Source organism: Bos indicus, chromosome 10 (genome assembly GCF_029378745.1).
Source record: "Bos indicus isolate NIAB-ARS_2022 breed Sahiwal x Tharparkar chromosome 10, NIAB-ARS_B.indTharparkar_mat_pri_1.0, whole genome shotgun sequence".
Lineage (NCBI taxonomy): Eukaryota > Metazoa > Chordata > Mammalia > Artiodactyla > Bovidae > Bos > Bos indicus.
The window spans coordinates 13,409,992-13,433,122 of record NC_091769.1 but is presented as its reverse complement, the minus strand read 5'-3'; the positions used below and the strand labels follow the sequence as shown (position 1 = coordinate 13,433,122).

General features: G+C 46.0%; 2 protein-coding genes across 7 annotated transcripts in view; one reads left to right on the top strand and one right to left on the bottom strand.

Annotated features, from left to right (window-relative positions):
• Window positions 1–5,991: 5,991 nt before the first annotated feature.
• On the top strand, window positions 5,992–22,046 carry LCTL (lactase like). 2 transcript variants are annotated; one of them, XM_019968171.2, is made up of 13 exons: window positions 5,992–6,229; window positions 6,855–7,018; window positions 7,600–7,687; window positions 8,185–8,294; window positions 9,900–10,028; window positions 10,131–10,226; window positions 11,589–11,643; window positions 11,729–11,890; window positions 17,467–17,741; window positions 18,550–18,676; window positions 18,852–19,051; window positions 19,783–19,846; window positions 21,931–22,046. In XM_019968171.2, exons 1-13 carry the CDS (start codon window positions 6,076–6,078, stop codon window positions 22,044–22,046), a joined length of 1,740 nt encoding a protein of 579 aa, XP_019823730.2. In that variant the 5' UTR covers window positions 5,992–6,075. The 2 variants fall into 2 exon arrangements, with proteins under 2 accessions (XP_019823730.2, XP_070653046.1); XM_070796945.1 differs by lacking the exons at window positions 5,992–6,229; window positions 6,855–7,018; window positions 7,600–7,687; ... (1 more) ...; window positions 18,852–19,051; window positions 19,783–19,846 and having other exon boundaries at window positions 9,939–10,028.
• Window positions 21,674–23,131, bottom strand: part of ZWILCH (zwilch kinetochore protein) — a 42,465-nt gene continuing 41,007 nt past the window's right edge. For all 5 annotated transcript variants that reach the window (XM_070796940.1, XM_070796941.1, XM_070796942.1 and 2 more), the window contains one exon: window positions 21,674–22,227. The gene's annotated coding sequence lies outside the window, so the exon portion shown is untranslated. The remainder of the gene's footprint in view (window positions 22,228–23,131) is intronic.

The following is a 23,131-nucleotide window of genomic DNA, read 5'->3' as shown; positions in this document are numbered from 1 at the left end:
GGGGCTCCCCACATGTGAAGATGAGGGAGAAAATGCAAGGCGGGACCTGGGAAATCAACGGCAGAGGAGCCCAGAGCAAAGAGCTCCGGTGGGAAAGCGCTGGCTGGCTGGGCAGCCTGGTTCCGGATGCATCACCATCATGGGTGCTTGTTCACAGGTGCCAGCTTCCAGCCATCCAAGACCGCTATTCAGACTGCTATCCCCTCCCCAACTTCTGCCCTGCAGGGTTCCTGGGCGGCAAGGCCATTGGTGAGGGGGCTCCTTTGGTTTGGAATGGATGGTTTCACTGCCAATGCCAGTGTCTGGACAAGAAAAGAATTCTTCCTGTGTGTGTGTGTGTGTGTGTGTGTGTGTGTGTGCGCGCGCGCACATGCATACTCTACACACAGTTTCATACTCTGTGGATAGAGTGTCAATTCATTCCAGATTTACTGGAACAGCCTCAATTCCACATATTTGGCCACCACAGACCGTTGAAATATCTTGAAAATTCCACTATGATTATTTATGCAGAAATCCTTCAGTCTCGTTCCAAAAAAAGGATTTGAGAACCAGCTTGTAGAGTTGTATATACCTCAGCAGGATTTAAAAATAACAGACAAGGAAATCGGGAGAAGGGAGAACAAGATGACACAGAAACGCATAACTCATGTCCTGTGTACATGCTGGAGTCAGGCCACAAACGTATCTCAGAATTTCCAAGCAGCCAGAAGTAAGAGGGAAAGAAGATGACATGGATTCCTGCTTCTGAGACCCATGGGAATTTCCCCCAAAGTCCTCAAAAAGATGCAGTGTGACTCAGAGTTAGAAAGAAACAAATTCTCGTTCCGTATCTTAACAGCGGTTTGGTTACACGTGACTGCATTTGTCAAAACTCACAGAATAATGCATTTAAGATTTGTGCATTTCACTGCAAATTTTACCTCAAAAAGAAAAGAACCATAACGTGGTTAATGATATGCCTGCTGCAGGGTTTAAGGATGAAGTGACCTGATGCGCTCAGCTTACTTTTGAAATGCATCCGAAAGGTAAGTTGAATTGCTGGGTGGAGAGAGGGAAAGGGAGATGGACGTGCGATAAAGCAAGGACAATCTCAGCAGCGGGCACAGGGTCTAGGCAATAGAATTCTTTCCACTTTTCTGTGTGTTTGCACATTTTTATTAATAAAAGGTAGGGAGGGGCTCAGAGAAATGAAGTGGGCCTTAGAAGTGACCATCAACACTCATAATATAAAAGACCCTGGATTTTGTTAGCCAGAGTTAGCAGCAGCCTCAGAATCCCCTGACCCCTTAGACAACTTGCCCTCAGGCGGTGACTGGGGTTCTGGGGTGCAAAGTTTTGGCTTCAACAGACAGAAAGGCCTGACTCCTGCAGAGCCCACAACCCGGAGGGATTTTGGCATCTCCCAGACAAAGCTCTCAGATCATGGAAAGCCCTTGTCAGACCATCAGGGAGCATCTCCCCTCTGAGGCTCTGTGCCTCACCAAAGGGCCCTTGTGAGTGGTCAAGGTGGACTTCAGCCTTCATGATATGATGGCATCGATGACAGATGTGGTTTGGTGATTTTGTTTTTATTTCATTTTATTTCATTTTGTTCCACACCACAAGGCTTGTGTGATCTCAGTTCCAGGACAGGGGATTGAACCTGGGCCACGGCAGTGAAAGAGCCAAATCCTAAACACTAGTGTGTGTTAGTTGCTCAGTTGTGTCTGACTCTTCGTGGTGCATGGACTGCAGCCTGCCAGGCCCCTCTGTCCATGGGATTCTCCAGACAAGAATACTGGAGTGGGTTGCCATTCGCTTCTCCAGGGGAATCTTCCCAACCCAGGGATCGAACCCCGGCCTCTTGCACTGCAGGCAGATTCTTTACATCTGAGCCAGCAGGGAGCTCCCATGGAGATGGTTTTTTGAGGCTTTTACCTACACCTATCATTTCATTTAATGCTTAAAGACTTTATGAAGCAGGTACTATTGTCATCCCCATTTGTATATGAAAAATGGCTCTGAGAAATTCAGTAACCTGTATGGAACACTCAGCTGGCAGATGCTGAGCAGGGATTCAAAGATATATTTGACTGTAGTGTCTCTGATCCTAACCAATACCCTCTTCTGCTCTATAGGCCACTCTTCCTCCAGCAGTTTGTCACAGAGGGCTTGTGTGCTCCTTCCTCAGAAGAAAGCTCAGGAGAAAGTCTGACTTGGGCGCAGAAAACCAAGCACCTCATTCCTGTCCCTGTACTTCCCGGATCAACTCCCCACCCCATGATGGACTTCCTTCTCCAACGCTCCCTGCAGACAGATAAACACACATATACACATAGACAGACCACACCAACCAATCCCCTGATGGGCTCAACCAAGCCCATTCTCATCCCTGCAAATTGCCCCTCCACCTCAGCCCAGTTCCTGCAGAGACAAGACAACCTGAAAACAGCCTGTCACCCCTTTAATGAACTCCAGAGCTGAAGAAGACTCGAGACAGCTGGTAGCCAGATAGAGGGTGGATGGGACCTAGAGACCCCTTTCTTCCCCAGAGAGAGAAGGATTGACTCCTAGGGCCAGGAAAGAGAATGACTGGGCCCTGGTTGTCATCAGGGTGCACCCTTAAATAGTAGCTCTTGTTCTAAGTAGGGAGCCTCAGTCATTGTTAGCGGATCCCACAGCCACTTCCTGGTGGCATGGAGGAATCTGGTTTCCTAAATCCCCGGTGTCCTTCCCACACCTGCCCTTTGATTCCCTCTGAAGGATCCTGAGGTATAGAGAGGGTTGAGCTGAGCCTCTTCCATCCCCACACCCACTTTGACCCTGTGCCTGAGACCCATCAGTGCTCCCTAGCATGGAAGACCAGACATTTTGCTTCTACCACATCCCTTCCTGAAAGACATGGAGCTTAGATCCTAGCCTGGGCCCTATGGAGGCTCTTGGCAGAGGGCACCCCACCTCTGCAACCCCTTGCAGGGAGGAAGGAAGGGGAAGCTACAGAGGCCCACCCATCCACCAACACACCTCACCTTCAGCCAGGCCTGGCCTTCAGGGCCTTCAGAATACTCCCCACCCCACCTCTACCCCCCCACACACGCCTGAGGAAGGGGTTCTATCATAGTTGCTCCAAGCCTCTGGCAGGGCCCGAGCAGCCCCAGATGGGATGGGGTTGGGGGCAGAAAGGGCGGTGGTGGTCACCCAGCCCTGAGGCCCAAGTCCTTCCAGCTTGAAGCCTGTGGGGAGAATGGAGGTCAGACAGTGGAGACTGGGTCTGCAGACACACCCCAAGCAGCCACGGCCGTGCCAGGATGGCCAGCCCCTCCCCCAACACAAACATGAGGCCCCTGGCTCTCAGAGAAGGGGGAGCATTTTTCAGAGATGACATCAGGTCTTAAAGTTTTATGTTTCCTGCCAACCTCAGCCTGGAGAGCAGGGTCCCCGGGGCCCACAGGCCTGGAGAGGCAGGCAGTGGCATCAGTGCACACAGCGTACCCCCTATTTCAGACCCTCACAGATCCTCACATGGCCGTGGGGATGAGGTCCAACGACCTGCTTGCCTGAGGACACAGTTCTGCCTGGTCAGTGCAGGACAGATGTGAGGGGAGAGAAGGTACCAGGCTACCAGGTCCCCAAACACCCCTCAGAGCCTTTGCTCATACTGTTACCTCTGTCAGTCCCACACCCTCCCTGCTCCACACCATCCAGCAAGTGCCTCCACATCCTTCAAGTATCTTGTCCAGTGTCCCTTCCGGTGAAGCTAGCCCCACCTCCCTGAGCCTCTACAGTTCTGTCCATCCTTCCACTAGAGCCCTGACCACTAGTACAGCTTTCCTTCTCCATCTTGCCCCCTTTCCCACAAGACCCTGAATCCCCGGGGGGGCTCAGACAAAGTCCCATTTCACTCTGGCAGAAAGAAATTAATCAACCACAAAGGCGTAGGAACTTCCCAGTTATGGAGCCACAGGGGGGATTAGCTGAAGGCACGGAGGCTAGTGGTTCAGTGATATGCAGGGAGTTGGGGCGAGGGAGTGGGTAGTGAGAGCAAAAGATGGGAACACCTAGTGAAGGAAACATGGGGCAGGGCTTGGCAGCCTGGGTTGGGAGCAGGAGGTGCTGGGACCCCAGGGAGGCGGGTAACTTTTTGGTTTTTTTTTTTGTTTGTTTTGTTTAATAGCTATTTATTTGGCTGTGTTCCTTGGAAGGAAAGTTATGACCAACCTAGACAGCATATTAAAAAGCAGAGACATTACTTTGCCAACAAAGGTCCGTCTAGTCAAGGCTATGGTTTTTCCTGTGGTCATGTATGGATTTGAGAGTTGGACTATAAAGAAAGCTGAGGGCAGAAGAATTGATGATTTTAAACTGTGGTGTTGGAGAAGACTCTTGAGAGTCCCTTGGACTGCAAGGAGATCCAACCAGTTCATTCTAAAGGAGATCAATCCTGGGTGTTCATTGGAGGGACTGATGTTGAAGCTGAAACTCCAATACTTTGGCCACCTGATGTGGACAGCTGACTCATTTGAAAAACCCTGATGCTGGGAAAGATTGAGGGCAGGAAGAGAAGGGGATGACAGAGGATGAGATGGTTCTCTGGCATCACCAACACAATGGATATGGGTTTGGGTGGACTCCGGGAGTTGGTGATGGACAGGGAGACCTGGTGTGTTGCGGTTCATGGGGTCGCAAAGAGTCGGACACGACTGAGTGACTGAACTGAACTGAATTTGGCTGTGTTGGGTTGTGGCATGCAACTCTTAGTTGTGATATGTAGGATATAGTTCCCTGACCAAGAACTGAAGCTGGGCCCCCTATATTGGGGTCATAGAGTCTTAGCCAATGGATCACCAGGGAAGTCTCACCTTTTTTTTTGTTTTTTTTGGTATTTTTTATTTTTTTGCCCACCCCAAGAGGCTTACAGGATCTTAGTTCCCCGACCAGGGATCAACCCATGGCAGTGAAAGTCTCTAACCACGGGACCGCCAGAGAATTTCTCGGAAGTCGTGACTGAATGAGTGAGTGAGTAAAGGAATGAATGAGGGATCCAAAGAGAGGAAGAATAAGTGGGATAACCAAACTTACCTTCTACAGTGAACTCTGTCTGGCTGGGGAGGGGTGGAGACAGAGACAGATGCTCTCACATGATGCTCCCTACCCAGCCACCTGGAGTTTCACAGGTTAAGGTGGGCTGGAGGTGATGCATCAGGTCCAGAAGGGACCAGGGGACTGGGTGGCCTCCCCTTTACCCTGGGAGGGGGCTGACTGGATGCCCCGGGCCCAGGGCCAAGCTGCTGGGCTGCTGACTCAGGCCCTGCTGGCCAGCTCAGCATTCCTGCCCTCCCGACTGAATTGGGGCTATTGAAGCTCTTTGTAGGGGGGTTAGGCCACTGGTCACACCCCCAACCCAGAGCCTTCGCTGCACTGAGGGCTCTGCTGTCAGGAAAGGCGGCACACAGGCACTAGGGGGGTCAGTTGGAGAGTGCCCTGGACACCAGCTGCTACTCTGGGGGTGTCTGGGACCGAGGACAATCCAGGTAAGCTGACTAGGCTGGGTCAGAGAGGGGAGTCCAGGGGAAGGGAATTGCCTTGACCCTTAGGACTGAAGACCCTGGGATGGCGACGCTTCTCATGACCCCCGGCTCGGGGAGGGGTCTGTCTCTCTGCATAGGCTGCCTTGTGTACATGGGGTGCTGCAGGGGTTCTGTGGGTTGTTCTGCCTCCTCCATCAGACTAGAGCATCCCTAAGCCAGAGTGGTTTTCCCATTGGGTTGAAGCCATCACAGGGTATAGGTTGGGTCTCCCCCATCAGGCACGGACACAGGGTGGTTTGAAGCCTTGCCCATCAGACCCAGAGCTTCCCAAGCTCAGTCTTTGTCCTCCTGAGTATCTAACTTGAGGATTGTATCTGGAGCCCAGTCTCAGCCTGTGCTGGTGTGTCCCAGCAAAACCACAGAGAACCTGCCCCCCAAAGACCCAATGCTTCATTAGATACAGTGCCCCCTCCCTGTCCCACCTCCTCCTCTCTGGTCTTTGCCCTTAAGCCAGGATCTGCATCCCCTACCCTGAGTCCTGGCTGCAAGGGCTGACAGCTGTCAGATGTGCTTTTTCAGGTATGGGGGAGGGCCAGGTGCCATGAAGCCAGTGCGGGTTGTTACTCTTTGCTGGGTCCTACTGCTGGTGTCCAGGCTGGGGGCCACCAGGAAGGAATCCCCAGAAGAGGCCTCCTTCTACTATGGAAACTTCCCACTTGGTATGTCCACCCTCCAGTTGCTCTGTCCGTCTGTCCATCTGTCTGTCAGCTTGCCCACGCTGGCTGACCTGTCCAGGAGTTTCAGTGTTTCAGCTTCCTTATAGGTAGGATGGTGAAAATAACTCCATGTAGTTGTTCTGAAATAAAAGTTCCTAACAGATTTTTAAAATTTTTATTGGAGTGTAGTTGCTTTTCAGTCTTATGTTAGTTTCTGCTGTATAGCAAAATGAATTAGTTATATGTATACATATATCCCTTCTTTTTTGGATTTCCTTCCCATTTAGGTCACCACAGAGCACTGAGTAGAGCTCCTTGTGCTATACTGAAGTTTCTCATCAGTTATGTGTTTTATATATGGTGTTTACAGTGCCTAACATATGTTTTTTAAGTTACTATATAGACAGTAAATGCCAATCGGAGCTAAAATAGTGCAGATAATGCTTTTAACGCATAATGTCTCTCCCCTCCCCCTGCCACACATGCTCCCACCCCTGCCCCTAGGGACATAGGGCAGGCTGCCAGGGAGAGGGCTTGTCCTGTGGTCCTGGAGGCACAGCCCAGGATCCCAGTCCCGGATGGGGAGTGGGAGAGGGCTCAGGGCCCAGCTTGGGGTCTCCCCCTGCAGGCTTCTCCTGGGGTGTGGGCAGTTCTGCCTTCCAGACTGAGGGCGCCTGGGACCAGCATGGCAAAGGGCCCAGCATCTGGGACACCTTCACGCACAGCGGGAAGGGGAATGTGCTCGGGGATGAGACAGCAGACGTGGCCTGCAACAGCTACTACAAGGTCCAAGTGAGTGATGGGTGTGCGTGCGCATGTGTGACTGAGCATCACCTAGCGAGAGCTGGGAGGTGACATACTGGGGGAGCCCAGGTGACAATGTCAACTAGCTGCTCTGTGAACGCCCTCAACCCTGATGCAGCTGGGCAGGGAGGGGCTGGTAGTGACTGGGGCTTGGGGAGCGGGTGCCAGGATATGGGAAGGTATGTGGATGTAGAAGGAAAAGAAAGCAGGCTCCACCTGAGCCAGGGCCTTAGTCCAAGGGATGGGCAGCTGAAGGGCCGAGGCCTTGACCCCAGGGTCTACCGGCCATCGTGGCCCCTGTATAGGAGTCGGCCCCATGGAGACGGTGGGACCAGCTCATCCTCTCTCCCTCTGCCCAGCACCCACTTCCCTCTCTGGACTGGGGGTCCAGAACCTCGGTGGAATTCTCAGAGCACCCCCATATCCTGTCTTTTACTCTACTCCTGGCATAGGCCCAGGAGGAGGCAGGGGGAGGTGGCATCACCCCCGCTGCGTAGATGGGAGCGTGGCCAGGAGGTGCCCTGGCAGGGCCCGGCTGACCCAGCCCGCACCCACCCGCGTGTGCACAGGAGGACGTCGCTCTGCTGAGGGAGCTGCGTGTCAGCCACTACCGCTTCTCCCTGTCCTGGCCCCGGCTCCTGCCCACGGGCGTCCGAGGTGAGCTACGGCCACCCTATCCCTGCCCCAGAGTGGCCTCTTTTGGTCACGTTGGCTTGGTGGGGACACCACAAGTCCTGGGTGGGGAGAACAGCCCACAGGCACAGCTTCCCCAGCAGCGTCTCTCACGGGTTCCGAAGGTAGCTGGGCTCAGAAGTCCTCAACCTTTTTGTCAGCAGGGACTGGTTTTGTGGAAGAAGAATTTTCCACAGATGGTTTTGTTTTGGGGATGGTTCTGGGATGGTGCACGCACACTACATTTACTGTGCGCTTTCCATTTCTATTACATCAGCTCCATCTCAGATCGTCAGGCATTAGAGCCTCGAGGTTGGGGACCCCTGGCTGGACTCCCAGGAGTAGCTATTCCACCATCTGAGACCCAAGTGCTGGTGGACTGCGTGTGCCTCAGGCCTGCTGAAAGCTCCAGGGTCCCGGCATAGTGCACTGCAGAAGGCCAGCATCCTTTCTCATCACGTCCCCTTTTATTTCCCCTTCAGCTGACGGGGTGAACAGGAAGGGAATCCAATTCTACAGTGACTTCATCGATGCCCTTGTGAAGAGCAACATAACCCCCATCGTGACCTTGCACCACTGGGATCTCCCACAGGTGAGGCTGTGCAGGTTCAGAGGCCCAAGGGGAAGCTCCGCTCAGCAGGAGGGAGCATGCTCTGGGCACTTGGGATGGCCAAGGTGGGGGCAAAGCCTGGAGTCTGGGCTCTGGCTCAGGATAGGAAGATGGCAGGAAGTGAAGAAGAAATCTCTCAACTCACCCATGGCAGGGAGGTCACACTGATTTAACTGATGTTTGTAATAAGTGGTAAGGGCAGATTCTGATGTTTCGCAAAACATTTAACCTAGAAGCAACAACTCAAACTTACAAAGAAAGAAGTCTCTTTGAGTAAGAGTTCATGGAATCAACAAGTTTGTTTAGCCTTTCTTTCCCTAGTTTGTTAGAATTAGCACTGTTTGTGCTCGTACATGAGCACCCTTGGGACTTTCCTGGCGGTCCAGTGGTTAAGACTCAGTGCTCCCAATGCAGGAGGCACAGGTATGATTACTGGTCAGGGAATTAAGATCCCACATGCCAAAAAATATATAAATTAATAAAAAATTTTACAAAAGATGAGCACCCCCACCCTCCCAAGTGATCTCTGTAAGAACCTCACTGTTAGACATCACCATTCAAGAGTTTTTTTGTTTATTCAACAAAGCTCCTCAGAGCCCAGCTGGCAGAGGAGTCGTTTCTGTACCTTCTTGTGACACACGGTGGTGGGAGGTCAGAGGGCAAGACATTGGCTTCAGGGAGGTGTGATGGAGAAGATGGAGTTCCATCGACACTTTGGTGGGTTGGGTGTGAGGTGGGAGGAAGGCCTCTGAGCTGAGGCTGGGATTGTAGAGCAGGCTTTGGGGAGGTGAACTGGAAACCACCTTCCAACTTCTTCCCTGGTTAATTGCTGTCACTGCCCCTTTGGCATTCCCGCAAACCCTCCAAGACGAGTTCAGTAGGCAATCCTGATGGAGCAATAAATCTTGGGGAAATCTTGCATGATGAACAGATGCCCTTGGGTGGGAGAGAGCCCTTCCCTGAAGGAAGCAGAACTGCTCTCATGACAGAGGCTTCTGGGAGGTTTCTGAGACCTGCATGGCCCTCAAAATTCTAACCAGAGTTCCCACTCCCAGCATTGTGTCTTATTTCTTCTTATAATCAAGATTCTTTTCTCATGATCAGACCTCTTTCCTCTGGCAGTTTTTCTTAAATACTCATTCTATACAGTTCTTTTTAAGCATGAGAATCTCAAACTTTCTCTGCTTCCTCCCTCTTGTTTGTATAAGGTATAATATGTCTCCATATTTCTCTACAGTTAAACACTGCCACTATCTCCCCATCTTTTTTCCTCTCTTTATTGGAGTGTAAGTGCTTTACAAAGCTGTGCTGTGTACGTTTCTGCTGTAAATGAAGTGAATCAGCTATATATATACACATATGTTCCCTCTCTCTTGGACCGCCCTCCCACCTGACCCATTCCACCCCCCTAAATCTTCAAGTTTTAATGCCTGAGACCCTGCATCTTTGCTCCCCTTTCCTCTAAACATCCTCTGTAGCTCCAATCAGCCAAGTTTCTTCCACAAACTTGGCCCATTGACCCCAAAAGTCTTTTCTGGAGACGGACCCCTGGGGCACCTGCTTCTCTCTCCGCCCCTCTGTTTGCAGCTGCTCCAGGCCAAGTACGGCGGGTGGCAGAACGTGAGCATGGCCAACTACTTCAGTGATTATGCCAACCTGTGCTTTGAGGCTTTTGGGGACCGTGTGAAACACTGGGTTACTTTCAGTGATCCTCGGGTAAGCAGACCCCCGCTCCAGGTGGGAAAACCCACTTTCCAGCCAAGAGCGCACCCTGTCACTTCTCACAGGTCCTGTGGTTCTCACTTGTCATCCCTGCAGACAATGGCAGAAGAGGGCTACGAGACGGGCCACCATGCACCTGGCCTGAAGCTCCAGGGCACGGGCCTGTACAAGGCGGCACATCACGTCATTAAGGTGAGGTGGGTCCTTCTGGGAGTGAAGGCCAGGGTCAAAGTGGAGTGGTGAGCGCCAGTGACAGCTAAGCCTGCCCCGGGGGCCCGAGTCTGAGCCCAGTCCTCTGCCGCCTCCACCTTCGCACCTGTGCACCATTCCCTTCCCTTCCATCTGTGAGCATCTACAAGGGAGGGTCCCATCCAGCGCTCTGCTGGACACTGCGACCAGATGCCAGGATGGCTCCCTAGAGCTGGCAATCTGGCCAAGGGGCTGGAGCACATGAGTGTGAAAACTTGTCACCTACAGGTCTAAACTGCCTTGTGGGGCATGGTGACAGGAGGAAAAGGGGATGACAGTGAGCTAGGGGAGAAAATCTTCAGTGCATGAGCAGAAATAAGAGGAGGTTGGTGAAGGACAGCAGTAGGAAGGGGTTAGGAGTGCTTGTCTGATAGCACGGACTTCAAAGGATCTGGAGTTTTTGGAGGAGGAAGGAGAAATCATTTGGAAGCAACAACAAAGAGCAAGGCAGACACTCTCCTAAGGTATGTGGGGTGTGAGGGGAAAACAATGGCATCTGCTGGAAAGAGCTGCAGTGGCTGCAGTGGTCTGTAGGGGCAGCCAGGCTCAGTCAGGGCAAAAACTGAGGAGGATACAGAGGACAGGCTGAATTATAAACTACCAGAAAGGTCTGAGAAGCGGGGAAAGAAGTGGGTCCCATTCCAGGACATATATGATGATGACTGGGGAATGGATGCCAGGCATGATGGGGTGGCCCCCAGTGGTCTCTCAACAGAAGGTGGACAATCTGATCAAGCGGGCAGGCAAGGGACCACTGGGGACACACCGGACCCTCAAATCCATGTCAGCAAGAGACCTTTCTCATTCTTTCCCTACTTAGCTTAGGATTTCTTTAACTGTGAATATTTAAAGGGCAGAGCTCTGAAGACATCAGCGGGTCCCTGGGGGAGAATGTGGAGAGAAGGCTGGTTGGCACATTTTGCATTCTATTTCTCAAGACTGTTTCAGATGGTTGGTGTTTCCCTAATTCCCTGAGCACGTGTGCTGAAAGCAATGCCTAGTGACAGCGTAGGACAACCAGGGACAAAACAGACACGTGAGCAAAAATCTTAGAAACAATAAATAACGCGAAGCGGTGCCTTACGTGTCCATGCCAGATTTAGACCAAGTTTCCTCCATAGTACAAAGAAAATGGAAGTCAGAGGAAGGGAGACTATGGATTGGGCTAATCACTGCTGGACTCATGAAAAGGATAAAACTTAAAGTGATCTCCAGAGTTAGAAAGGAGAGAAAGCCCCCCTTGGGTTGTAAGGGAGGAGAGAAATGGAGCAGGTGGGCACCCCGACGGACTCCTCTCTCTTCCAGGCCCACGCCCAGGCCTGGCATGCCTACAACGACACATGGCGCAGCCAGCAGCAAGGTGAGTCCCGCACCGAGGGCCCCGAGGACAGAGTGACCAGGGAGCGGTGTCATTCTGCCTGCCACCCCCTTCTCTTTCTTTTAAGGTCTGGTGGGGATCTCATTAAACTGCGACTGGGGGGAGCCTGTGGACCTTAGTAACCCCAAGGACATAGAGGCTGCCGAGAGATACCTACAGTTCTGCCTGGGCTGGTTTGCCAACCCCATTTACGCTGGAGACTACCCCCAAGTCATGAAGGACCATATCGGTGAGCCATGTCACCTTTTCAGGCTCCAGGTAGCACAGCAACAGTACGGAGCTCGAGCGAGAGGATGGAAAGTCAGGGGGAGAGAAGGATACGCGGGGTGGTTTGGGTGAAGCACTCAAGGGATAACCCAGCCCCCAAAGAACTGAGATCTGGTTATTTGACCTGGGAGGGTGAGGGACATCCAAACAGGTTTCTGACCTGGAAAACGAGACTATCAGAATCCAGGGGGAAAGTAGCTGCAGTTCTCGAAGCAGCTCTCTTCTGTGCTCCGTTGTCCTGTCTCCTCCTCCCCACTCCACTCCACCCAGATGCAGCCAAGTAGGGGTGAGGAGTCAAAGACATGGCATTGGGTGGGCTCAGTCCTATCGCTGGTTCTTTTTATCCTTTGAGGAATACTTTCCAAGTTCTGGTGTCCACAGCGTCAGAGAAGAGAATAAAGACAATGCTATAATTTCAGTGTTTTTAACTGCCATTTCATAGAAAACTGCAAATGAAATGGATTGAAAAGTAGAGGATTTATCATCTTACCTGAGATCCAGAAAAGGGTGATCCACAAGTAGTTAACTCAGCATTCTGGGATGTCTTTGGGAACCCAGATTCATCTCTCCACTCTGGCACTTTTAGCTAATTCATCGTCTACTTTCCAAGGCCACAAGGTGGCTACAGGAGCTCCAGGCACCACATCTTTGTACATCAACACTCTGAAGCAGAAAAAAAGGGAATAGTACTATCATCTGTTTTTAAGAACAAGGAAAATCTTCCTAAGAAAGAGCTTCTACTTCCAGCTGACTTCCCTTTGAGCCTCAGTTCAGTTCAGTTCAGTCGCTCAGTCGTGTCTGACTCTTTGCAACCCCATGGACTGTGGCACGCCAGGCCTCCCTGTCCATCATCACTCCCGGAGTCCATTCAAACTCATGTCCACTGAGTCGGTGATGCCATCCAACCATCTCATCCTCTGTTGTCCCCTTCTCCTCCTGCCTTCAATCTTTCCCAGCATCAGGGTCTTTTCAAATGAGTCAGTTCTTTGCATCAGGTGGCCAAATTATTGGAGTTTCAGCTTCAATATCAGTCCTTCCAATGAATATTCAGGACTGGTTTCCTTTAGGATGGACTGGTTGGATCTCCTTGCAATCCAAGGGACTCTCAAGAGTCTTCTCCAACACCACAGTTCAAAAGCATCAATTCTTTGGTGCTCAGCTTTCTTAATAGTTCAAATCTCATATACATATATGACTACTGGAAAAACCATAGCCTTGACTAGACGGACCTTTGTTGGCAAAGTAATGTCTCTGCTTTTTAATATGCTATCTAGGTTGGTCATAACTTTCCTTCCAAGGAGTAAGCATCTTTTAATTTCATGGCTGCAGTCACCATCTGCAGTGATTTTGGAGCCCCCCAAAATAAAGTCTGCCACTATTCCCACTGTTTCCCCATCTATTTCCCATGAAGTGATGGGACCAGATGCCATGATCTTAGTTTTCCGAATGTTGAGCTTTAACCCAACTTTTTCACTCTCCTCTTTCACTTTCATCAAGAGGCTCTTTAGTTCTTCTTCACTTTCTGCCATAAGAATGGTGTCATCTGCATATCTGAGGTTATTGATATTTCTCCTGGCAATCTTGATTCCAGCTTGTGCCTCATCCAGCCCAGCATTTCTCATGATGTACTCTGCATATACGTTAAATAAGCAGGGTGACAATATACAGCCTTGACATACTCCTTTCCCAATTTGGAACCAGTGTGTCCAGTTCTAACTGTTGCTTCCTGACCTGCATACAGATTTCTCAAGAGGCAGGTCAGGTGGTCTGGTATTCCCATCTCTTTCAGAATTTTCCACAGTTTATTGTGATCCACACAGTCAAAGGCTTTGGCATGGTCAATAAAGTAGAAATAGATGTTTTTCTGGAACTCTCTTGCTTTTTTGATGATCCAGCAGATGTTGGCAATTTGATCTCTGCTTCCTCTGCCTTTTCTAAAACCAGCTTGAACATCTGGAAGTTCACAGTTCATGTATTGTTGAAGCCTGGCTTGGAGAATTTTGAACATTACTTTACAAGTGTGTGAGATGAGTGCAATTGTGCGGTAGTTTGAGCATTCTTTAGCATAGCCTTTCTTTGGGATTGGAATGAAAACTGACATTTTCCAGTCCTGTGGCCACTGCTGAGTTTTCCAAATTTACTGGCATATTGAGTGCAGCACTTTCACAGCATCATCTTTGGGGATTTGAAATAGCTCAACTGGAATTCCATCACCTCCATTAGCTTTGTTCATAGTGATGCTTCCTAAGGCCCACTTGACTTCACATTCCAGAATGTCCGGCTCTAGGTCAGTGATCACACCATCCTGAGTATCTGGGTCGTGAAGATCTGTTTTGTACAGTTCTTTGTCCCCTTTGTGCCTCAGGGAACAGAACTGTCACTAGCCCCAAGGTGCCCTAGACCACCAGGACCAGAGCCTCAGAGGCTGGGGGTGGGAGGAGGGGACTATGACTTACAGAAAGGATATAGCCCTTGGAAAGAGGGTGAGAAGGAGAACACGGAAGCAGACCAGCATGGGACTGGATAGGTAACCAGCAGTGTCCAGCCAATCTAAAACATGTAACTGTGATTTGGTTTCAGCCTCCCTAGGAAAAGGCAAGGATGACAGTGAAATAGATTAAAATCTCATGCATCAACATTATTTTAATGTTTGACTAAGAATGTTTATATCAACGTATCAAAAATTTCCCCTTCTAAAGGGGAAATTTATCAGACCACTTATCAGACTTCTCTAGAAGAGTTGGCAGCAAGTTCTAATTCCAACTCGGTCACTAACCAGTGAGTGATTCTGGGCAAGGTGCTTCACCTCTTCCTGTCTCAGTCTTTATCATCTAAAAATGAAGGGATTAGTGTCTATAAATTGTTAATGTGACCACATTGAGAATGCAGGTTTTGCTTCCATTGTTGTTATTCTATTGAAGTGGTGAGTGAGACTGGTAACATTTTTTGCTAGGCTAATGAGTAAAAAATTGGATATAACAAGACTTTTCAATATTAGAAAAGATTAAGGAATATATAGTAATGTACTTGCTATCTTTAACTTCAAGGGTCCTAAAATAAATTGTTTGAGGAAACTGGATCTCAAAGATTATAGGTGGGGAATTTTGAAGTGTGTACCTATTCCAGTGGAGATCAAAGAGGCCCTGTGTGCTGACTGACATGACGGCGGTGGATTGAGCAAATCTTTTTGAAAGGGCTGTATTCTCTTGGAAATTATGACTGGAGGAACTAAGGTGATTGCCAGTGGAAAGAACCAGAACATGCGGAATTCCTTTCAAATGTATTGACTTAAATAATTTTGCCTATTTTACACATTAAAAAAAAAAAAAAACTTTACAGTTAAAAAAAGTGAAGGGATTAGAGAAAATAATCTCTGAAAATCTTTTGACAACAACCAGTTCTGTGACACATCTGTGCATATACACTCAAAATCTTGAGAAAATCATTCCTGAAGATGTGTAAGAAAAAAGCCCTCATATGGGACAGTGCCCACATGGAACATTCCTACACACACACCCCATCATTCACACGCTGGGTTTGTGCTCTCAGGACCCTCAGAAGCCACTGCAGGCGCCACAGGACTGTACGAAAGAGCCAAACTGATTACGTATCTTAGAGAAGTTCTTGGGCTTAAGGTCAATAAACCTAGACCCCACCAACTCCAACTCTGATAATTCAAGTAAGAACAGGGCTCAATTTTCCCTTTTTACAATGTGGAAAGAAGGATCTTCTAAGTAGTTTTTTCTTTTTTTCTTCCAGCATTATTGACTATAGTTGACAAAACAGTTAATATTTTCTTTAGTAGTGAAAGCACTCTGCCTGAAGTCTCATTCGCAAATTACTTGCAGGCATCTCTGGAGCATTCATTCACAATAAATACATGAAGAACGGTAATTCTAGACCAGTGCTGTGCAACAGAACCTTTGGTGATCATGGAAATGTTCTACACGTCCTATACCTGTGCTGCTCAAAGTGAGCCTGTAGCCAGTTGTGTCTATTTAAATTCCAATCAAACAAAATTAAAAGTTCAATCCTTCAGTGTGACTGAGTTGAAGACGCAGTCACATTAGCCATATTCCAATAGCCACATATGGTGAGCGGTTATTGTAGTAGACACCACAGTGACGATTCCTAAGGTTTTTCTCTTAAGTTCCTAAATATAACTGAAAATAATAATGTTTAATATTTAAATGGATTTAATAATACAATCTTTTCACTCATTTAATCTAAACCAGTAACCTCTTTGGAAACATTTTTATCACTGCATTTTTAGTTACCAACTCATATAAAAATGTTACTTTCCTTTATACATTGACTTAAACTTTTTTTGAGTAGTTTATACAAGGACATGTTTCAAAGTGTATCTTTTAAACGTCTAGTTGTAGTTCCCAAAAAACACATAATGAAACAGAATGATGTAAAAACATAGATGATGGTGAGGGTCATGACCGGGAGGATGACAGCCGTTTACTGAGCTTTCTATGAATAAAGTCTTAACCTGAGCACTCATTTTATATGTTTTGGAGGCAGCAAATTTCTGACCTTAATTTATGTCTTTCTTTAAGCCTCAAACAATGGAACTTGTCTCTAAAACATTTTTTGAAGATAATGGTGAACCTACCCTTAGGATGGCGCGAACATTAATGTTAGTATAGAAAATTAAAAAAAAAATTTTTTTAAGTATAAAAAAGTGAAAAAGGTTAAGCTTCCTCCCCTCCCCTACCTCACTGTTCCTATCCTCCCCAGAAGGAAGTACACTTTCAGAGATGGACTGTGCACGCATAAGCAAAAAACACTGCTGCTAGGTGTGTGTACATGCTCACACATTCACAGTGCTCTGCGTCTTTGTCCCATCTTGGCACTCTTCTATGCTGGCACATGAAACACCGCCTCATTCATTCTAATGGCTGCAGAGTGGCACTGATGTAACACATCCCATCACTTACTTACTAATTAGTCTCTCCTGACAGACCTTCAGGTTGCTTCCAATCTTTTGCTAATGAAGATCCTTGTACATACATCCTTTTACATGAGTAGTGTAGGATAAGTAGATTTAGAATCGGTCAGTGAAAGGACATACGCTTTTACAATTTTGAAAGTGAGGACACTGCCCAACACAGAGGTGGTACCAGCTGACACCACCACAGGTCTGAACATGACTGTCTCTCCCCCACTGGCCTCCACTACCACTGGCCTCCAGTTTCCTTCCAAGAGGCAAACAAAATTACCAATTTTTGATGTAAGGAATAACCTAGTTCTACTTTTTTTCCAGATAGCTGCACAACTTTCCATATACCACTTACTGAGTAATCTGTGAAAATATTACTTTTAAGCAAGCTGAACTGAAAAATTTTTGGCTAGCATTCCAATGAAGAAATTGCAGTTAGAAAGGCTAAGATTATAATTTCCATGCTGATGCATTCCAAAGCCTAGGATCTGGATATTGGCTTTCATGTCAACACACCAGTATCATCATGGTATGACAACAGAATGTGAGAAAATAAAACTTGGTTAAGTTCTACTTTTTTGTCTCATTAGGAAGAAAGAGTGCAGAGCAAGGTCTGGAAATGTCAAGGCTGCCAGTGTTCTCACTCCAGGAGAAGAGCTACATTAAAGGCACATCTGACTTCTTGGGCTTAGGCCATTTTACGACTCGGTTCATCACGGAAAGGAGCTATCCTTCTGGCCAGGGGCCCAGCTACCAGAATGATCGTGACTTAGTAGAACTGGTTGACCCAAACTGGCTTGATCTGGGATCTAAATGGCTATATTCTGTGCCATGGGGATTTCGGAGGCTTCTCAACTTTGCTCAGGTGACTACATTAAGCTGAAGGACATTTTTTACCTGAATTCATGTTTTTACAGCATAAGCTCAGGTGCCTACATTTTAAAGTTAATTAAAAAACCCAGTTACACTTCAGAAGCTACTAGATACAGGCCTTAAAGAAAGACTAATGTGGACTTTCTTGGTGATCCAATGGTTAAGACTCTCAACTTCCATTGCAGGGGGCACATGTTCAATCCTTGGTCAGGGAATTAAGATCCCACATGGTACACAGCATGGCCAAAAAAAAGATGAATGTTTACTAATAATCATATATAGAGATCATATACATGGTTGTTATATCTTATATAAATTCATATAATATGCATATATATCATATATAACAATATATGATTACATGTGATACAGATACTATATACATTTATAAATAAACTTCAAAAATCTCATACTTTTCTGCTCTTCTCACCTATAATGGAATACATAGACAAAAACAAGACCTGAAGCATATTTTCTCTAAAATGATGGCTTGTCAAGAAATGAATTCTTCTGAGACTTCCCTGGTAGTTCAGTGGTTAAGACTCCATGCTTCCAGTCCAGGGATGCAGGGGGCACAGGTGCAATTCCTGGTCAGGGAACTAAGATCCCATTTGCTTCATGGTACAGCCAAAAATAAATATACATACATACATACATATAAAATTTTTTTCTATATGAACTTGCCTTCTGCCTACATTCATCTCTAAATAAACATGCTAACTGGCATCTACTAAATGCCAATTAGAATGCCCAATTAGAATATGGCAGGCTTCAATATGTGTTGCCATGATTCCTTTCAGACTCAATACGGCAATCCACTCATATATGTGACAGAAAATGGAGCGTCTCAAAGATTACACTGTACCCAACTGTGTGATGAGTGGAGAATTCAATATCTTAAAGGATACACAAATGAAATGCTAAAAGGTAAGATACAAACTGTCTTCACATATCTTTTTATTCAACTTGGGCAAAATTTGATAACACGATTGATTAAAACTGTTTCTAAATCTCATAAATGAAAATATTTAAGCTTATCTTCACAATACTGTTTTTCAAAGAAAATAAAACATATTCAAAATGGAATAAAATGTCTTTGCAGCTATCAAAGATGGTGCTAATGTAAAAGGGTATACTTCCTGGTCTCTGTTGGATAAGTTTGAATGGGAGAGAGGATACTCAGATAGATATGGATTCTACTATATTGATTTCAACAAGAAAAATAGGCCGCGCTATCCAAAGGCTTCAGTTGAATATTACAAGAGGATCATCATTGCCAATGGGTTTCCCAATCAGAGAGAGGTAGGAATAATTCTCAATGTTATTCTTTCTGGATTTTAGAACTAGGTAACTGGAGTACAGAGTTTAGCAAGCACCTCACAGGGGTATCTGGGAACAGAGCCCGGTGTTTTTTCCCCTCCTTGCTTATTTGCTTGGAATTGGGGTAAGAACAATGCAATTCTAGCACACAGAGCATTAAGAGCAGACTAGGGCTATTAAAATTTTTCATTTCTTTTCCCACCAAATGGCACAGCAATACAAGTGCACTATTTCCAAAATGAGATTAAAATAGTAAAAAATATTCTGTAAAACCTCCCATTTTCTATAAGCTACACGTTTTTCTATTAGCTCTCTATTCTCTATGCTGTTGCACCCAATGGCAGGGAATGTAAGTTGTAATTTAGAGTGTCTCAATTCTTTTGAAAAAATCTCACTTGTTCATCAACACTCTTTTAGGGTGAGCCTGGTTGGACTATAAATAGAAGCAGTGACTGATGGTTATCAGGTATTCACTATTCTTGCATTAGTAGGAAAGATAGTCATGCATTATTAGAAAAAGATAGCTAGATTATAAGAATCAAAACTGCTCTTTAGCTCCCTCACAATGATGCACAGGCGTTCAATAAATATTAACTGATTTAAACTATAAGCAGATTCTTGGAAAAATCTTTACCCCACACTATTCCAAAAATGATTTCAAAGAGTACAAACATAGCCTAAGACAACTTACTTACCAAGTGGGTTTTTATTAGGTGGAAACTTGGTACTTCAAAGCCTTGGAAATTTGCTCTATCAACAACCAGATGCTTGCTGCAGGTGAGTTTAATTCTTTGATAATTAAACCATGTAATTAACATATGTAGTAGTATTACCAAAATCTCAAAATGTGGACGCACCTTAAGTCAATCTTCCGAAACCACATGATTAGAAATGGACTTTTTTCCCTTTACTTTGAAGCAATGTCAAATTTCTATCAGCATTTAAAATGTTTTCTAAAAATCTACCACGAAAAAGAAATATTTTATCTACTCTAGTTTGATTCTGAATGATAGTGTATATTTATAAATCTACTATTGTTATTGTGGGCTGTTGGAAGGAGGGAGAAATTCAACCATTCTACCAAATGGAATGAAGAAAAATCCACAAACACATTACATTATATTCACTCACTCAGCAAGTAATTATTAAAGTCACTATTGGCTCAATGGTGTTTTAAGCCCTGGGGGCATAGCAATAAACAAAACAAGGTCCTTGCTTTCACAGAAGGCATTTCTAATGCAATGGGATCTAAAAGGGTCAGAGATGTAGCATAAGCAGGATAGTAAACATGCATCAAGAAATGCCAGTGCATATCATCTTTTTCTCTGTAGTTTGTCTTTACATATAAGGGGCTTCCTTTGTAGCTCAGTCAGTCTGCCTGAAATGGAGGAGACCCAGGTTTGATTCCTGGATCCGGAAGATCCCCTGGAGAAGGAAATGGCAACCCACTCCAGTACTATGGCCTGGGAATCCCATGGACAGAGGAGCCTGGCGGGCTACAGTCCATGGGGTCACAAGAGTCAGAGATGACTTAGCAACTAAACCACCATACATAAGGGCAACGAGAGAAATACACTTTCTGTTTTAACAATTTTTTTTTTTTTTTACTGTTATGCACATTTAACAAATTCATCTTTAATGTGGTATCAGAGGTGGAAAATGCTAGCTCAAATCCTACCAACTCAGCTATTTTTACAGGCCAATCTACCACTGTCCCCTCCCCCCTCATCTAAATATTCAAGCAATATTAAAGATGTATATTCCATTAAATTAAAGTAATACAGAAACATGATGTAGAATTTACTACTGAGCCCACAAGCTCAATGAGAATAGGGTCTGTGCCTTATTTATCTCAGTAACCAAGGGTACCCGGCACAAAACCTAAAAGCAGGCATTTCATAAATGTCTACCACAATATTAATGCACATGAAATAATGCTTATCATTTAACTCTTAAAATTACTTAGCTATGGTAAGAATTACCATAAAAATTTTCAATATAGAAATTCCTACACCTCTTAAAATATACAATCACACCTTTCAGTTCAGTTGCTCAGTCGCGTCCGACTCTGCAACCCCATGAATTGCAGCACGCCAGGCCTCCCTGTAGGAGAAGGCAATGGCACCCCACTCCAGTACTCTTGCCTGGAAAATCCCATGGACAGAGGACCCTGGTGGGCTGCAGTCCATGGGGTTTCGAAGAGTCGGACACGACTGAGCGACTTCACTTTCACTTTTCACTTTCATGCACTGGAGGAGGAAATGGCAACCCACTCCAGTGTTCTTGCCTGGAGAATCCCAGGGACAGGGGAGCCTGGTGGGCTGCCGTCTATGGGGTCGCACAGAGTTGGACACGACTGAAGCGACTTAGCAGCAGCAGCAGCAGGCCTCCCTGTACATCACCAACTCCCGCAGTTCACTCAAACTCACATCACACCTTTGAAAGGCTCCAAATATTTTTCAAGAAATTTTTTTTTCCCCTAAATCCCTCCAATGAGTCCACGGCCATACCACCCTGAACATACCCAATACCATCTCAATCACCCAGTGAGAATTATAGAAGCTGAGGAATATGGCTGCTAATATTCTGAGTAAGCACAAGCACTGACATACATATAGACTTTATTATAGTACTGAAGAACCAAAAGTCAGCATTCTTTATCCATATTTTCTAAAGTATCTCACGAAGCCCTTACACAATTTTTTATAACATTTAATATACCAGGTTCTCTTTTTTATAGCAAATGAGAATTAGCAAGTGTGATGGTGCCATGTTGCAACTTTTTCTGGACAGCTGAAACTTTCAGGATGAAGCTGCAGTCGCCTTCTCATCTGCCATTTGGTCTCTCCCCCCCACTGCAGAGCCTTTGCTAAGTTACATGCAGATCGTGACGGAGATCGTGGTACCCACAGTCTGCACCCTCTGTATACTAATCGCTGCAGTTCTCCTGATGCTTCTCCTGCGGAGTCTGAGCTGAGACGCGGTCACCTGTTCTGCAGCTGCATCTTTCAGAGAGAACCATCAGGATCTTCCTCAGCTTCTTTCTCCTTTTTCTCCTTTAAAGGCTCAGGCATATATCTGTTTTCAGGTTTTGTGATAATTACCTTCCAATTACCTCTGTCCATTTTTTTTGGGGGGGGGGGGGGATGCAGTTTGAGCTAGGATTTAAGAATTAGAAAATTAAAAGAAAGTGTAAACAAAATAAAAATCACCTGTAATCTCACGCTTCTCAAAGTCAATGTTAGTATTTTGCTGTATATCATGCACTGATTTTTATTTTGCAGAAAGGGATACTGCACAAACGGTTTTATGATTTATCTCATTTTAAAATCTGTCCTGGGGACTCCCCTGGTGGTCCAGTGGTTAACACTTCCACTTTCCACTGCAGGGGGTGCAAGTTTGATCTCTGGGGGGAAGCTAAGATCCCACATGCCTTGTGGCCAAAAAAACTCAAAAACATAAAAAATAAAAATGAAAAGTAAAATCTGTCTGGAAATATTATTTTAATGCAGAAATGATTACCACATTAGGACTGTGCTACATACGACAAAGTCAGTCCTTTAGATAACAACGCTTTCAGGCAGTCATGCAAAAGCACTAGATGTGGACCAAGTAAATGAGGATGTATACTTTGCTAAGAGAAATTTTCTTCTGCTAAATGAGTATCCTTTACTCACTGAAATACCTCAAAGAAATATTATATACTTAATTCATGTATCTTCTCTGTAACTGGATAGTTTTTTAAAAGTCCATTTTATTCTTAACTATGCTAAAATTAATATCCATTTATTGGGTATAAAACACAGCTTAAGAAAGAATGTTAAGGAAAACTCATTCACTATCTATTTAGTATTGGTGAAACACAAAACAGTAAGATCATAGAAAGGGTTATTCCATTCATTCTTTTGGTTAATACTATCTCAAGTTAAACCTTTTAAAAAGGTACTTACATCTGGGGCTTAGTCCTACATTTGGGATGAGTTACAACTGTTTTTCACAAAACTTTGCTTTCAATGTCAAATCAACATGCCTGTTTAGGGTTTTTCTGTTCCATCAATGGTT

Bases quoted from the DNA above. Each gene is read 5' to 3' on its own strand.
- LCTL (XM_019968171.2), top strand. From the start codon at position 6,076: ATGTGCTTTTTCAGGTATGGGGGAGGGCCAGGTGCCATGAAGCCAGTG. The intron at 7,019-7,599 runs GTGAGTGATGGG...GCGTGTGCACAG, and splicing joins ACAGCTACTACAAGGTCCAA to GAGGACGTCGCTCTGCTGAG. The intron at 11,891-17,466 runs GTGAGCCATGTC...TTGTCTCATTAG, and splicing joins AGTCATGAAGGACCATATCG to GAAGAAAGAGTGCAGAGCAA.